The sequence below is a fragment of the Grampus griseus genome (assembly GCF_964374135.1).
Source record: "Grampus griseus genome assembly, chromosome: 3".
In the NCBI taxonomy this organism is placed as follows: domain Eukaryota; kingdom Metazoa; phylum Chordata; class Mammalia; order Artiodactyla; family Delphinidae; genus Grampus; species Grampus griseus.
This window is the reverse complement of record NC_139019.1, coordinates 59,507,118-59,524,855: the sequence shown is the minus strand read 5'-3', so window position 1 is coordinate 59,524,855 and position 17,738 is coordinate 59,507,118. Positions and strand designations below refer to the sequence as shown.

The window sequence follows — 17,738 nt, the reverse complement described above, 5'->3', positions numbered from 1 at the left end:
AATAATAAACTTATTTAAAAAAAAAAGAAAACAGATAGCAGCTCTACGTCCTTTCACCTTAACAATCTAGGCAAGTGAATGGAGTATTCCTCCTTCTGGGGACCCCGATATGCATATGGCAGAAAAATGAAGTCCAGATTCTGTAGCTGGTACCCTAAGATATCAGGGAAGACTTCTCTACCTTTCCACAAAACTGTAACTATCTCTTGCCCTCTAAGGCAGTTCAATATTATTGATGGAAATGAGGGCAATGATCATATGCCCAAACATTTAGAAGATGATGACAATTTTTATGTCCCCCCCCAGGTGACAGTTAATTTAGAAGCACAGCAGTTAGTTACCAAGACTTGGTAATGGTGCTAATTGTAAGCCTTGGATAAGAGACCTAATTAGGTTAATGATGAATTCAGCCCAGCAGGGGTATTTTCGGGACAGTTCTTTCCAAAGACAGACAGACAGACAGACACACACACACACACACACACACACACACACTTTGTCTAGTTCAGAATATAGAGATGTGCAGAGAGATGAGCTGGGGAGCTCTTACGGAACCATAAGACTATCATTAAGACCTTGTTTTAGAGAGAAAAAGGATAAGTGTTTCAGAGTTAGGTTTGATAGTAGGTATCTAACAAGAAAAACATTAGAAAAAAATGAATAAGCCCCAATGCCTTTAAAGCAGGGGGGTGCTTTTGGTGGCTGGAAGGCCCCTTCTTGGCTGGAAGGCCCTTTCAATGGGAGCTGCTATGGACCGACCTGGGTCTCCACAAAATTCATGTTAAAACCCCACCCCACAATGCGACTGTATCTGGAGATGGGATAATTTCTTTAGGAAGTAATTAAGGTTAAATGAGGTCATAAGGGTAGGGCCCTAATTGGATACAAGGAGAGGAAGACAGAGATCTCTCTCTCTCTTCCATATGTGGACACAGAAAGAAGACAGCCAGGAAGAGATCCCTCAACCAGAAACTACCGACCGGCACTTTGATCTTGGACTTCCCAGCTTTCAGAACTGTGAGAAAATACATTTCTGTAGTTTCAGCCACCCAATCTACGGTATTTTGTTACGGCAGCCCAAGCAGAGTAATACAGGTGGAGTATCTAAGTTTGGAGCTAGAAGCTGGGCAGAGCTGACTTTCTGTGCATAAGAAAGGAGAGTGGGGTGGGCAACGCAGTTAGATTTCTGGAGGAAGGAGACAGAAGCCAGTGAAATTACGCGCTGTGTGGGGAGAGGGAGAGAGAAGACGCAGTGTAGCCTTTGTAGGAAACACCAATGTCAAGTGAGAATTTATGAAGTTGTGGGATAAAAGGTGCGTGATGTAAAAACCTCTTCTGTCTCATAACATTTTCAGTAGGATAGTTTTAAAAATAACAGAATTCTGGGTGTGACTGGTTTTTCTTATGGCAAATGACGGAGGCTTACTGCTTAGAATGCTTGGCAAGGGGCTGTGACAGCATCACCCGGATAGATGTGGGGATGGATGGTTGCCATATGGGCCATATACACACACTGTAGAGACCTTAAAAATGATTCGAAACAACCCTCTGTATGTTGTTCTGTGAGGACGTTTCTTAGCTTTGGCATGTCTGGAGAACAGTTTGAAGAAATGAGGATCAGAAGACTGGTTCTAATTGCTTATCTTCCATTTTCTGTGTCACTTTGGGAAATGACAAACTTTCTTTGCAGCAGGCTCTCCGTTCCAAAGATGGGAATGACACTTATTGTTGCTTTTGTTCCCAAGATTATTAGAATAAATAAGATGGTATATGTGAAAATGCCCTTCAAAACGTAGTACTAATTTTGTTTTCTACTTTTTATGTTGAAATACAGCCACAGAAAGCTGGAAAGATAGTACAGAGAGATCCCATGTACCCTTCACTGAGTTTCTCTCAGTGCTTGGAAAGGATTAGATCTTACGTAACTGTAGTACAATACCAAAGGTAGGAAACTGACTGTGGTATAATGTGTTCTTCGTCATTTTATAACATGTGTGGATTTACGTAACCACCTGCAGTCAAGACACAATTCCATCAGCACAAAGATCTCTGGGGGCGGCTCCACTGTAGTCGCACCTGCTTCCTTTCTCCTCACCACCTCTACCCCCTGCCAGCCATTCATCTGTTCTCCATCTCTATCTTTGTCATTTCCAGAATGTTTTATATCTTTTGAGATTGGCTTTTTCACTCACAAAATGCCCTTGAGGTCTCTACGAGCTGTTGTATCAACTGTTCATTTCCTTTTATTGCTGAATAGAATTCTATGGTATTGGAGACATTTTGGTTGTTTCCACTTTGGGGCTATTACAAATAAAAGTGTTCTGAATAACCATGTACACGTTTTTGTGAGGACATACATTTTCATTTCTCTGGGGCAAATGCTCAGGAGTGCAACTGTGTGTTGTATGTTAGGTGTGTCTAGTTTTTTTTTTAAAGAAACCCACCAATTATTTTCCAGAGTGGTGGCACTATTTTGAGTTCCCACCAGCAATGCATGAGACATGCATTTTCTGCATCCTCACTGGCATTTGGTATTGCCATTAATTTTTTTTTTTTTTTTTTTTTTTTGGTACGTGGGCCTCTCACTGTTGTGGCCTCTCCCATTGCAGAGCACAGGCTCCGGACGCGCAGGCTCAGCAGCCATGGCTCACGGGCCCAGCCGCTCCACGGCACGTGGGATCTTCCCGGACCGGGGCATGAACCCGTGTCCCCTGCATCGGCAGGCGGACTCTCAACCACTGCGCCACCAGGGAAGCCCCTGCCATTAATTTTTAAACTAATTTTTATACTCTAAAGTGTATTCACTGTTTTCAAGACAAACCCTAATGTCAACAGCTTTTGCAGGAGCCACTTCTACCTACAGTAAATGAAACCAACTTTTCCGTTTTTATTTGTTGTAGGTTCCACTATCTCTACTGGAGCTCGAGGTCTCCAGGATTTGTGGAAGACACAGTTTGCTGTCAGGCTGGGATTCACATTTGCTTTGCGGAAGTCTCAGGGATCTAGTAGTCAACTGTGATCTGAGGACCGGGAAAGTTTGGCTCACTGAAATGCTTTGGAGGATTCACTTGTCTGGGGCTTTCTAGAGTCTTGTACCTACATTTTCTGAAACCAACTTGTAAAGGCCATACTAGCCTGAACCATACCGACCTTCATATGGGCCCAGGTTCTCCTCCTGACACACATTAGTGTACGCTAAGCACCTTATCTGAGTGAGCGCTTGGGATAGCTTGTCTCTAATGTCGTGTGTTAGTGATTATGATTTATTAAGGACTTCATCTTGCAAAGAAAACTCTCCCCCATGACTTCTGAAGAGCAATCAAACCAATATCAAAGCTCCTTGGAAGCTTTCTACACTAGAAACTGAAGCTGTTAACTTTGAGCTAATTTTTCTTAGACAGTAAGTGTTTTCTTTGGGTTCAGGTGCTGAAATTTTGAGTTTGCTGACAGCCCTTCCAGACACCAAAGGAAGGACTCAGTTCCTGCTGTTTTTTCCAAGCTTGGTTCTCCAGCCTTCCTGACCATTCTGTGAGCTATTCAGTGGCTTTCCAATAAATCCCTTTCTGGTTGAGTTAGCTGAAGTTGCTTTCCATTACATCCATACAAAAACTAATATAAAAAGACCATACTTAAACTTCTGATTATGAAATACATGAACAGTCCTACAAGATTTTCCTACAAGAGATGGCCAGTTGTCCCCCAGTATCCACTTTATCCTGATTTGTGTTCTCCTTACTCCTTAGGAGTCAGCTATACATTTCCAAGATGCCCTTGCAGCTAGCTATGGTCATGTGTTGGTGTTCTGGCCAATGAGATTTAAGTGGATCTGTGTGGGGCTTCCAGGAAGATTCTTCATGGGAGCACAGACATACCCTTATATGTCCTTCCTGCTCTGTGCTGCCTAAGATGTGGACCTCCTGGTTGGAACATGCTAAGAATGGTGGAACTCCGAGATAAAACGAATTGGGACCTTTGATGATGACCATAGAGCTACCATCCCAGCCCCGGACTGCCTCCACCCAGGCTTCTTTTATGTGATATAAAACAAGTTTCTAACTTATTTATGCCTGTTATTTTTTTTTCCTTTATATCTAGTCAATCCTAATCTTAACTCATACAGATGGTGAAGAAATGGAAGGTGGGATTCTGGGAAGAACCTAGAGTCCAGTGATTCCCTAGGATTCAGAAGAAAGCATTTGTTGATTTTTAGCTTCTATGCTCCTATCTACTTCAAGATTATGGTAGTTATTAGACCTGTCAATAGGTATTGTTACTTAATATGCTAATACATTTTGATAACTGTATTTTGAAACAACTGGTTTCATTTATTTCATTTTCTGCATTTAAAAACATTATTCTGAAAGGAAGTCTGTAGGCTCCACCTGACTACCTGAGGGATAGATTATAGATCCCAGCTCTGCAGTGTCACCTAGCAGTGTTAGCAGCATAGGAGTCTAGCTCTTATCACGAATACACAAGCAAGAAGACTGCCATATTTTTAAAGCCCATTTCTCCATTTTAAGATTATGTGTATAAGATGTGAAAATCAGTAAGAAAAACCTCAACTAAAATTAGAGTCAGGAAGGCCAGTAGAGGGAGCTCTCACACATCATCACTCCCCATCATTTGCATGTGTTCAACTCTATTTGCATGCCCTGAAGAAAGAAGAGTACCTTGTACCCCCAAACAGGAAGAAGTCTACTACCCAGAAGTAAGATTTTCCTTGCCCAGCAACAGCCCAGCCAATGAGAAACACCACAGCCCAGCCAATGGGAAGCGGTCACCACCCTGAACTCTTGCTTTCTTCCAATGAACTTTCCTTTGGAACAGCCTCTCCCAACTCCCCTCTTTTCTCTATAAAAGCAAGCTCCCCTCCTTTGATCTCTGGATTTGCCTATGGTCTGCCATAGCTTGTGTTTCCCAAATTGCAATTCCTCTGGCGATAACTGAATTTTGCTGGCAAGATAACTGGCTATTTTATTATTAAAGTTGACAAAAATAATGTGCCTGGTACAATGCCTGGGACATAGAAGGGTCTCAACAAATGACTGACATCCCCTCCCTTTCTGGGGAGCTTGAATGGAAGAGTTATGACCTGAGCTCCATGGTGATTGGATTGATGCACAGCAGAAGAGGCAGCTCCTCTAAGTTCACTATACAAACCACAAAGGTCAGAGTGAGAGTTGAAAAGCACTTCCCCAAACTGTGCAGAACTCTCCATCCCTCAAGGAAGTAGGCACGTCTTTTGGGTCTGTAGCAGGGGATGGTTTTGTTGTGGGTAGAGGGGCTATTTGCACCCTAGCTGATAAACATGTTTTCCCCAGGTGATGTATAGGGTGAGGAGAGAGACAGGAGGGCTCCGGTGGGAGAGCTGGCTGGTGGCTATGTTTAAGAACGCGAGACTTCTGAAATACTTGCTTCTGTTCTGGGTACTATGAACAAGGAGACATACTCACAGAAGAAATGGCCATACACTTAAACTGTGATAATGCCTTTTTGATCTCACCTTAAGCCCTAAAAGACTATCATTATTGGGGTTTTTTTTTGGGGGGGTTGCTGATGTATTTTATGACTGCATGGCAGTCATAGAGTGTAGGAAATCTGAGTCCAAGGGTCATTTTGTTAAAATGAAAGATGGGATTGATTCTAAAATGGACAAATTAAGAAATCATATTGGTGTATGCTGATATACCGAATTGATTCCCTTTTCAGTGTCTTACTCAGACACGTGAGCATAAAATCTTCAGGGCTGTGACATTCAGTGAAGCATGGCAAAGCTGGGCAGCAGGGCTTGGGGTCACCTGCTGCCTGCCTGTCCTGGCTGGGCTGGTGCGTGGGATCCCAGCTCTCATTTTATCCCTCCCCTGCCATCCTGGAGTGGGTGCAGAATACTGTGGCATGCCTTACAAGTTCCTGTGCCTTTCCCCATTTTATCCATCTCCACAACCTTCAAATGATAAGTGAACAGCTAAGAAAACATAGTTAGGAAAAGGGGAGTAAAACCTTTTTAATATTCCAGTTCTTTCTTCCTCCCTCACCTCAACTTCAGCCCCACCTGTGGAAAGAAAAAACCACACTTAACGAACTACTTGTGTCTGGCACTGTGCTAAGTAACCACTTTTTTGTATATAGTCCTTTAGTACAGCAACCCTGTAATGGGTATTATGCCCATTTTGTAGATGAGGAAACTGAGAGTCAGAGAGCCTAAGTAACTGCCCTAAAGGTGACAAAGCTAGAGAATGACAGAGATGGCTTGGAACCAGGGCCTGTCATATCTAAGCCCATGCGGACTACCTGTGTCCAGAGTGTAGGTAGGACACCTTGCAGCTGAGACAGAGCTTGGCTCTGGGGATGTCCATGTAATAACCCACAGGTCAGCTGGTCACGTGTGTCAGCAGGTGAGGGCCATCAGGCTCTTGTTCTTTTTACCCAGGGAGTGGCACCATGGCCTTTAAAATGAGTCTTTATATAGGATGTGCCCTTTTGAGTATTAATTCATCCAACAAATAAGTGAATGGAAGATTCTGATTCATTAGGTTGCAGGTAGTCAAGATGTTACAGTATTGTTTTTTCCTTGATTCTCTCTCATTATCTTACATTTTTTCTTATTTTTTCTCCGGTCTGCTTCCTCTGATCTTCTCACCCTCTAGGTAAAACTTTACACATTTTACGCATTTAGTTCATTCTCCCTCTTTCCCCATAGCTCTGAGCTCACACTGGGCTGTGCTGACAGAGTCTGGGTATCCCATGTAGGATATGAACCTGTTAGCAATAACAGCTACCATTTTTGAACATTAGTTATGAACTAGGTGCTCTAACATGATCATTACACTCAATCTCAAAATGCTGACTTAGGAAATGGGGCTGGGGGTACGGAAAAGCTTGACAAAGCTCACACGCCCAGAAGCAGCAGGGCTGAGACGCCAAATCAGCTATCACTGTTTCCTCTTGCCCTCGGCCACACTGCCTTCCTTCTTGTGAACAAAATGTACACAGCCTTCCCTGTTTCCTTCCTCAACCAGACAGCTACTCGACCATCCCCTCCTCCCTTCATTCCAGTTTCACCATTAGGGAGAAGAAATGTATTAGCTTCACACCTCTTGTAACTAAAGGAAGTAGAAGACATCTTGATACTTCAGACAACCTTGGGACTCTGTGTGTTTTTAAGCCCAGACATCACATAGCTGGAGGGGGAGGGCTGGGCTGGGCTCAGGCTCTATGGGCGTCCCCAGCTTGGCCCTGGAGGTCTGCAGCAAGGGGTAGGCGATGGAGGCAGTGGGGCTGCTCTAGCCCGGGTGCTGTGGGCTTTAAGAGCTGAGGCATTTCGTGCTGAGAGCCTTCCCACTTAGCTAACTGAAGGTCCTTGCTGTGTACTGTCACACACCTCGGCAGGGAACAGTACCTCATCTGATATAAAAGTGAATGTAAGCAGAAACTAACACACCACGGTAAAGCAATTATACTCAATAAAGATGTTAAAAAACAAAAAAAAAAAAAAAGAAAGAAAGGAAATGATGACAGAGGGTTTAATGGAGCGGACAGCACAGCAACCTGGCAGCAACTCCGAAGCCCGGGACTCAATGAAAGCTCTCAGCAAAGGAGTGAAAGGGCCTGGGATTCAGCTCCCTGTCCCACTTTCCCCTTAGGGCACTGGGGCTTCCATTCAATGCTGAGGTGTCCTGATACATAGGGGATGTGGGGGAGGGGAGAAAGGCTGCAAGGCAACCTTTGTACCTGTGCCATCTGTTCCCTGACACAATGCTTGTTCTTTTGTGAACCAGAAGCCAGTCCCCACTGTGGGTCAAGTTGTTGGCTTGAGAATGGGTGTGGGTCAAGAGGAACCACACTTTCTAACACCTGCTCTCAGCGGCTACAGGCCCCTGAGCTCTGAGGCCAAGGTGTTTACTTCTGGGTGGGTTCTTCTCTCCCCCTCCCTTACTTTACAGGAAAGGTGCCTCGTGGGATGACATCTGTATCCTGTCCCCTAACGTCTTGTCAGAGTGCGGACCTTCAGGTGCTGGCATCCATCTGACTCCAAGGAAGTTTGCAGCCCCGAGAGCAGTGATGGGAAGGTAAAGCGCATCATCATCTGATGCTTGTACAGAAACTTGGCTGGCGGCAGGCCAGGTGAATCCGAGATCCATCAGTAGCTTCTGGCCCAAGTCTTAACTAACCAGCCCCTGCAGAAAGGGTCCGAACACCCTTTCTGAAAGTTGTGTCTAACTTCCTAAGAATCCCTCCAGGTTTCCTTTCAACATCCTTAGTGACCAGCTCAAGGTCTGCTTTGCCTCAGAAGCTCGTCTGGTGCCACAATTCTTGTCTCACGGCATATGCTCAGGCTTGACGCACTGACTGCTCAGCCACAAATGCGGAAAGGTGACGCCCAGAAACACAAGAGCACCTGCTTTCCCCATGACTATACGCATCATCTATCCCTTGACATCCTTGCCATGTGGATGCCAATTACTGATTCCTTCCCTCCAGAGCAAATCTTATTACCAGTGTGAGAAGGGCCAGTACCTGACTCTGAGTTGCTTTACTGTGCCCTGAATTCCTTCCCTGCTGGGTGAAAATTCAATACACTGTACAGGGGTGGTGCTCAGAGGTCTCCTGAATGAAAGATAGAGAGGCGAGGACCTGCATGCTCTCTTGTTATTTCTGTGGGCTGTGGCATCATTTATACCCTGCAGAATTTCAGAGGGAAAATAGAAAGCTTCTTATTTTTTCAGAGGTAACAGGGAAGGTACATGGACTTTTAACCCTCTGTCTTTTTTTAAGTAGAGTAAAAAGATGTGTCATTGGAAAGAAGAGATATCTAGATGTTACAGTTACTTTTAAAGTGTGATTCTGAACTGGATGAATGGAAAAGCCCTTTAGCCTGGATGAAACCAACAATATTAAAACTCAAACACCAACTGAATAAGTCAACCACGCAGGTCAAGCTCGCTGTTTGCTCCCATTCAGAGCTGCCCTGTATATACATGACAAAGTCCCAGGGGCTTTGGGCATCATCCACTGGGAGAGGTACAGAGCTGACGAAATCTCAATCTGGGCTGCACGTGAGAACCACCTGGGGGCTTTAAAAGGATAGATGCTAAGTCCCCAGCCCAGAGAACCTGACTCATTTGATCTGCGGTAGGACCCAAGCATGGGTATTTTCAGGGGGGTGCGGGAAGTGGTAAACTTCTATTAAAAAGTGCTTAGGAAAAAGTGTAACCTCCGTACAGTGACATGCACAAACCTTGAGCACCCAGCTTAATGAATCTTTATGAATAAATACTCTTGAAACCCACCCCATCCCCATCCAGATACAGAACATCACCATCCCCCAGAAGCCTCAGCACAGGACTTTTAAAATTAAGCTCTTTTATTTTGAAAAAATTAAAACTCTTCAAGTTGCAAGAGTATAAAATGAACTCAGCAAGGGTATTTAAAAAACCTCCCCTGCTGATTCTAATACACAGACAGGATTGACAGCAGTAATTTGCTGGTTTTTCTTTTTGTTCTTTTGTGTTTTTTTTTTTTTTTTTTTGCCACATTCTGGCCATGGAAAGCCTTCAGTAAAGCATGGGCATACGGTTTTAATTTTCTGTTACTGATTTCTTAACCAGGTCATTATTGGTTCCTTCAATACAGAAATTAATGTCAGTCTCAGATACATTTAATTCTGTTGTATTGTGACTGTCTCTGTAACTTTTCAAGCATTGTTTATGATTCACAGCCTCCCTCTTTCTGGCTATATATGGTTTAGGTGGCCCTTTTTGCTCAAATAAGAATATCTTATGTGTGCTTGAGAAAAATAAAGCTGGGGATCATGCTAATCTTTTGTGGGTCGGCCACTGACAGCTGGCAAGGCCAGAGACAAACCTGGAGCCCTCCACAATGCTCATCACAGTTCAAGGGCAGGGATGTGCGAAAGGCAGGAGTCTGGGGAGCTGAATACTGAGTGAGGAAACAAAATCAAAAACAAAACCCATCATGTCCAGGCCTGGTGGAAACAGGCAGACTGCAAAGGCCAGCCTGAGTTATGAGTTTAGGGAGGCCAGCAGGAAAAATTCTGAGATGTGATGGGAAGGGAGGACCAGGAAGGGGGCAGCAATAAAGCCAGGAGCCAAGAAGCTGTGCTGTCACCAGAGGCTGAGACACAGAACATTCTGGCCTCAGACAGAATCCAGCTGCCAGGCTGTGCTCTGTGCAAGTACCTGGCAGAGACGGCCAGTGGGGCTGTAATTGTGACGATCTGCACCTGGCACCTTATTTCCATTTACACGAAGAGCGGTGGCTCTGGGGGCAATGCTGGGTACAGCTGGACTCTGCCCAGGCCCTGCATCTCCCTTTTGTCTCCTGATACATAGCTCCTAAGGAGCAATTCCTTACGTGGTAGCTAAGTGACTCTTCCATTTGGAACAGCGAGCTGAGTGGGGCGGGCGTTAGACACCGCCATACAGGGGAAGGTTCTTAGCGTGACTGAGGTCCTCAGGTCCCAGATGAAGGAGGAGAATCTCCTTTAATTCCTCAGATGGTGGCAGAGGACAAGCCTCACGGTGGATATGGTTAACTGCCTATATGAGGGCATCTCTGGCCCAGAAGTGACCAAAGAGTCTAAAAATGAGAAACCCATCACACTCAAATGTTTGGCAAAGGAAAGTTCTCTTCAGGCCCCGTAACCAATTTCTTATGTCTTGTGTATTTTTTGTTGTTGTCAAATACAATTGTGGTTTGCAAATAACTTCTTAGGTTTATTAAAAGAAAGAGTGTGACAACATGAATTTTATAGCTCAGTATGAAAAACAAATCACAATGCATCTGAACACTGAAGTCTGTCTTGTCTTTGATTATAGCAATGAGTTAAATTCACTTAAGGTTTTTCCCTAACAGAACTATGCTTTATAATGAAAAGCTGCTCTGTTCTTAAAAAAAAAAAAAAGGCAGAAAATGAGCAAGGAGTGAATTTTTGAAACCTAATTTTTTAGATTGATTAGAGTTTAGATAGAACAAAGAACGAGTTTTTGAAGTCATAGTGGTTTTAACGTACATAGTACTCATAGTTTGCCAACTTCAGCCTGTTTTCATATACATACACACACTCATACGTGCACAAATATAACCAGAACACGTCCCCTCCCCTTTCCTTACATATTGAATTCAATTCCTAGATTCTGTTAACCTCTCCCAGCAATTCATTGTTTGTGGGTGAAGCAACTGGGAGCTTGTGCCTTCTGAGAGGGCAAGTACTGCTCAGAAACATGAAACCTTCAAGTATTCTGAGCTGGCAGGAATGGTTAAGTGCTTAGGAGAAACTGAGGAGGGGACCTGTGGAGCAAGGGTGGTAGAGTCACCTCTTAAGTTCTGCAAATTGATGGTCCTTGACAAGATGGGATTCTTCCTGCTCCCATCCTAGTTCTGAGCTGCCAGAAGAGGTGAGGCTGACATGGGCTGAGCCTTGGACTAAGCCCAGAGGAGACGAATAAAGGCACTTGTGGGTGCCTCCTGTGCATGAAAGTCCCCAGAACAATTGTAAGTCATGTTGCCTTATATGCTGATCATGATCTATGCATCCTTTCACCTCCACTTACGTGGGGACCCCAGAGTCGATGGCACAAAGGAAACAACTGAAAGCAGTGGCATTAAAAATAGCAAAATGAAAAAGGATCCCTAAATGATCACTGGCACAGTCTTACCTTACACGGATCTCTATAAGGGGGGTGGGAATCCTATACGTTACAAGAGGGAGAAAGATGATGATGACAGTGTTGTTCTCAAATCAGCATTTACGAGAGAGGAAAGGGATGGGAATGGAAGCTGGAATAAAACAAGACGACTGCCCGACTGGCGCAAGGCCAGCCTCTTACCGTAGTGTGGGATGATGGCCCAGGCCATGGCAGAGGCGTAGATGCCACCAATCATCCAGAACATGCAGAGCCAGCTCAGGTGCTCACCCCGCTTCTCTCGGGCCAGCACTTCAGCAAAGTAGGAGAACACGGTGGGAATGGCTCCTCCAATCCTGCCAAGAGGTACAGAGGATACGTGAAATCAGGGCCTGTACAGCCAATGTGAAGTACAAAGGGCAGAGCCCAAGCAGGCTCTAACAACACATGCTCTCTCTTTATCCCAGCATATCAAGGAAGGTATATTTTCTACCATTTAGTAACTTTAATCTTGAACCTGCAATTAAGCTATGTTACCAAAAGGTGGCAGTGGTGCCCCACTCCTGTGCTTTACAGAACTTAGCTTAAGTTCTGCATGGACTTTCTGTTCCTTGTTGAATATTCGACATGATATTTATCAAAAAAAAGCCCACAATATTTGGTATAATCTAGGGAATATTTTAATTAACACATTAGAAAAAGATACTATGATTATGTCCTGTCCATTACCTGGAGACTTTGGAAACAGCTTCAAACACCTCAAGAGGCCTGTCTGCAACCTATACTTACTACCCCACAGCATTGGTCCTGGAGCCTAATCTGGCTGATGTGTCAGCAAACACAGGACCAACAGGGTTGTTTCCTAGACTGGCTCTGGTCCCAATCCAGCAGATATTGCTGAACGAGTACGAGCTCCTGGTTTAGATACCAAGAGTACAATGCTTCCTTCCAGTCTGGGTGATTATAAGAGATGCTGACTGATCTCTGGATAGAGGATATGAACAGTGACCTCTATCCAGGTTAAGGGTTCTCAAATGAGGGTCTATGGAATAAACGTTTTGTTCATTCTGGGGAGATGGGCCATATAGATCTCATCAGAATTTCAAACTGACCTTAACCCCCAAATTTTAAGAGCTATTGCCTAAGAAAGTAAGGTAGTATGGGAAAAAATTACTATCATTCCAAACAATATGTGAATTCTTAAACATTTTTTTTATAAAATGTGCAACAATATAAGCAAGTTGTAAAGACATCTAGTGATACAGTTTTTAAAATATGTATTGATTCTTTTATGTTCAGAATTCTATAAGGAAAACTGCTATTGACGTTTCATGTAAATTTGATGTCAAGGTGTAACACATGTATTTATTCATTTAGCAATAACTGATTTCCTTAGAGCCTTTGATATGATAAAGAAGTACTGGCAGTGACCTTAGCAAATGCGATTAAGAGAAAGGCCATCTCTGCAGCAAACTAGATGTACCAAATGAACCGCAGCGTTCATAATGTCACTCTGCATCAACTAGTAGGTCAAAGTATGGCATCATTTCATAAGTCTGCCCCTGCTTATAGTAATGTGGTAGTTACCAACTGCTGGATATGGGCAGACCACCTAGAACAGTGTTTTTCAATCTGTAGGCTATGGAATTAATTTAGTAAATGTAAACAGCATTTTAAAAATTGAAATAGAGATGAAATATTTGAGTGACACTCAAGTAATAAGGATAAGCAACATTTCATTAAATTTTGTGTCCGTAATAAATATATTTATAGCATATAATGTATATTTGTATATATATGTGAGTATACATATATATTTAATATATAACTATATATACTTATATATATATAAATGTATAATGAGTCACAATGTGTTTCTTAGCAAGAGCGGCTGTTCAAAGAGTTTATTTTTTTCTAAATAAAGCAGTTTTTTTTACATTTATTTTTAAAAATAAATTAATTTATTTTTAAAAATAAATTAATTTATTTTTAAAAATTAATTTATTTTTAAAAATAAATTTATTTATTTTTGGCTGCATTGAGTCTTTGTTGCTGTGAGAGGGCTTTCTCTGGTTGCGGCGAGCAGGGGCTACTCTTCGTTGCAGTGAGTGGGCTTCTCATTGCGGTGGCTTCTCTTGTTGTGGAGCACGGGCTCTAGGCACGCTGGCTTCAGTAGATGTGGCGCTCAGGCTCAGTAGTTGTGGCTCGCGGGCTCTAGAGCACAGGCTCAGTAGTTGTGGCGCACGGGCTCATTTGCTCCACGGCATGTGGGATCTTCCCGGACCAGGGATTGAACCCGTGTCCCCTGCATTGGCAGGTGGATCCTTAACCACTGTGCCACCAGGGAAGTCCTCAGAGAGTTTAAAAATCATCACCTTAAAGCATCTGTATCTGTTCCTCTGGGCTATGAATGTGACAGTTCTACCTAAAATCCCTGTATGATTCCGCATGACTTCAGATGCAGCACATGGCAACTTAGTGCCATCACACCAGGGGTAGCCGGCCAGGACCAAGTCCATCAACCAGACCTCCAAACAAGAAACAGATGCTGTGATGAACAGTCACAGCTGGCTATAAACAACATCACATAGACACACACAGTTCTCTGCCTGGCTTCTTGAGGACCTCACACCATGCTCGGACAGCTAGCTGAATTTAAAAATTCAATGAAGTTTTGAACAGATTTGAAATGGTTCCATCACAGCACACAATTTTAATGGGAAATAAAATGTGTCATAAATCATTTAATGCTACTCCTTTTGTCATTGGATGTGAAGAATCTGTTTCTCTGCATCATAAAGTCCCAGGTTCCTAATCTGTGCCTTCACTTCTCAGTGCATAGAAAGAGTCCCAGTTTTTACTGATTTTTCACATCCTAATTAATGTTTCATCAGGATTCTGGACATTCTGTATGTAAGAGCTATAACTTACACTTCATAAAGGCACAACTGTGTGTCAGGATATGCCAAGCCGCTCTGAACCAAGATGAATGTACAAGAGGGCGGCTAAAAAGGCAAGTGGGAGACTTCCCTGTTAGTTTTAAACAAATCACTGTTGCATAAAAGAACGCCAACTTTAGGGCTTTTAAACAATCCTGCCGGTTTTGATTCAAGGTCTCTTTTTTAAGGCGTTTTTTTGTTTGTGTTGTTTTTTGGATGTTTTTGCATGGATGTCTCAATGTCTGTAAAGCAGGCCACAAGGAACTCTAAAATCAAGGGCTAAGTGAGTCTGAAGAATGAGGGAGGGAGTCTGCTTAATTCCCTTGCAAAGTCCTTCAGACTCAGGGACCTAAAAATCAATCCAAGCATTCACATTTCTCACTGTGGGCTGACCATCTATTTCGGGGAAAACATTACTCCTCATCTTACTGTGACGTCCTTCAAGCAGAGAAAAAACATTACAGCATGCTGGAATATTAACTATTACTAGTATTTCATACCCCATCAGAGTGCTTACACGCTGTTTACACTAGACGGGAGGCTCTTAGAAGCTGAGGACTGTATCGTGTTCAGCTTTGAATCCCTTACCTGGCCCACTGAGCATGCACTAAGTGCTTACTCAGGAGAACTGAATTTCCCAAAGACTCTGTGGGGATGTAGGGGAGACGTAACCTGCTCTGACGACCTAAACATCTCCAGTGAGTGGAAACATCTTATGTCCTGGGCCAATATGACCTGAGAAGTTGGGGGTGCTGGAATGGCAGTTCTGATAGCAGCAGAGCCCCCAAAGAGTTCTTGAATTCTATGTCTTAGTTCTGTGTCTTAGTTGCCACCCTTCACCACCAAATCTTATATAATCAGAGTTTCCCTCTACTATTCTACCTCAATATTTTGTGTGAGGGGCTATCACATTTCCTTATTTCCTTTATTGTACTAAGATACAATTTCTGAGAATATTTGAAGAGATAAAAATATTAAAATGGCAGTTTTCAAATTCCCACATATCAGTGGTTGTTAAATAGCGCTGATTTGCTCCCCTCTCCTAGCAGACATCTGACAATGTCTGGAGATATTTTTAGTTGTTACAACTCAGAAGTTGCCACTGGCATATAGTGGGTAGAGGCCACACGTGCTGCTAAAGATCCTTCAGTATACAAGGCAGTCCCTCACAACAAAGAATTATCCAGCCCCAGATATTAATAGTGCTGAGGTTGAGAAACGCTTGCAATGGGGATATAATATGGAAAATATGATATTTTATATTAAAAGGCCAGATTATAAGGCATAAAATACTTATCTTTTACATTGCTTGATGGGTAACACATGTCTAAATTCAGTTAACATGGAGCACTTTTTTGTTGTTCCTTATATAATGATCAGTTAGCTGCTGTTGAAATTTGCCCAAGTTCATTTCTGATGGAATATTTACATAAATGAAGCAATCAGATCAGGGTGGTTTATAAAGATTTTTTCTCACAATTGGATATTAAGTCTATTTTATTAGCTGTCATAAAGGGTCAAATCTCAATTATCCATGGTAATAGGAGGCACAAAGGGAATAATAATTGAAATGCACACTCTATTATAGGTGGAAGGTTAGTCAGATTCAAAATAATTGAATTGACACGAATGAAACAGAATGTTGATATTTGGAATTTGAGCTGGAGTTATTCCCTAAGTGCTATTAACTTTAGGTTTCTACAACTTTAATTATAGAAATATAAAGAAAGTAAAAAATCTGCGTAGAACACATCACTAGAATAAACTGGGACCACACCCTCACCCCACTGCATGCGTGTGTGCACACGTGTGCAGGAACACACAATATATCCCTCAAAAGGTCTGCAATACTCCATAGAAGGCATCAAGGGAATATCATGAAACCTATTTATGTTCCTCAATAATTTAAGACAAATCCACAAGTGAAATACTGTATACGGCAAAGGGTGTATCAGCTTTACAGACAAAATTTCTCCTCTGTTGGGAACACGAGATCCTTAAGTTGAATGGGTTTAGCACAGCAGGATGAAGGAGAAGGCCAAGCATTACGGTCTCCACAAACCTCCTTGAAAATCTGGGAAGCCTGACTGTCCTAGGCCTGCAAGTTTCACAGCCACACCTGGCGTCACTCCAGCCCCGATGACAATTCAGGGGCGGACTCTGTTTGTCCCTGTACCTTGTGATACTGATGTGTGCTGGCTACTGAGGCGAAGAGGGGGAGGGGGTTAGGTTTCTGCAGTGAAAGAAGGAGGTTGTAGACATAAAGGCTAATTGTACCTAAAATGGCTCGAAATATGACGTTCAGGGGAGAAACGATAGAATGATGACTTCTTGTCCTGAGGAGGAATTCTACCAAGTAATTCTGTTCTGCTTTAGTTCTTCAGCTGAGCATGTAACGAAGAGGAACTTCATTCTGACTTATTTCACCATGTGACTGTCAACCAGTCTTGTACCTCAGTCTTCCCCTTCCACTGGGAAATGGGGTATTATATGAGAACACAATTAAGGAGGAAGTTGAATAACCATTGTAAAGTCATGTGTTCCATACAGATAATAAGAGCTGACTCTGATGGCTTTATTACGATTTTATTGTTACGGGTTTATAGAAAGACTAGTGAATGGTGTAGTCTATGCCGGGAATCACAATGACAAATAAGTCGCATGAAAAATATCCTTTTAATCCTTACTCAGAATCAACAAAAAAGGAAGGAAGACACTGAACTGCCAGGCAAGTTGGACAGCAATTCAGAACCAATTCATTATGTTTGCTTTTTTGCTTTTTTTTGGCGGCGCCGTGCAGCATGCAGGATCTTAGGTCCGCGACCAGGGATCAAACCCGTGCCCCCTGCAGTGGAAGTGTGGAGGCTTAACCACTGGACCACCAGGGAAGTCCCCATTATGTTTTCAATTGGACCCAGAAGTAAAAACAGCCTCAAAGATGAACTTTTCAGTGACTTCCTTTTCATGGAAGTAAATAGACTATCACAGAGGAGGTTGTACAGAGGCTTAGATGAAAGAACACAGATCTAACATCTCTGAATGGGCTGGGTCAGCACACAAAATGAGACTGCTGTATTGATAAGAAGGCATATGTTTACTATGAGTAATCAAGAGAGAAGCAGGAGGGACTTCCCTGGTGGTGTACTGGTTA

At 43.0% G+C, this 17,738-nt stretch overlaps 1 protein-coding gene across 1 annotated transcript in view; it reads right to left on the bottom strand.

Moving 5' to 3' along the window:
• Nucleotides 1-17,738, bottom strand: part of SV2C (synaptic vesicle glycoprotein 2C) — a gene marked incomplete at both ends in the record, with an annotated part of 178,614 nt that overhangs the window by 86,461 nt on the left and 74,415 nt on the right. Inside the window, one exon of the mRNA XM_082651005.1 lies at nt 11,853-12,004. Coding sequence (XP_082507131.1) covers nt 11,853-12,004 — 152 coding nt within the window. The remainder of the gene's footprint in view (nt 1-11,852; nt 12,005-17,738) is intronic.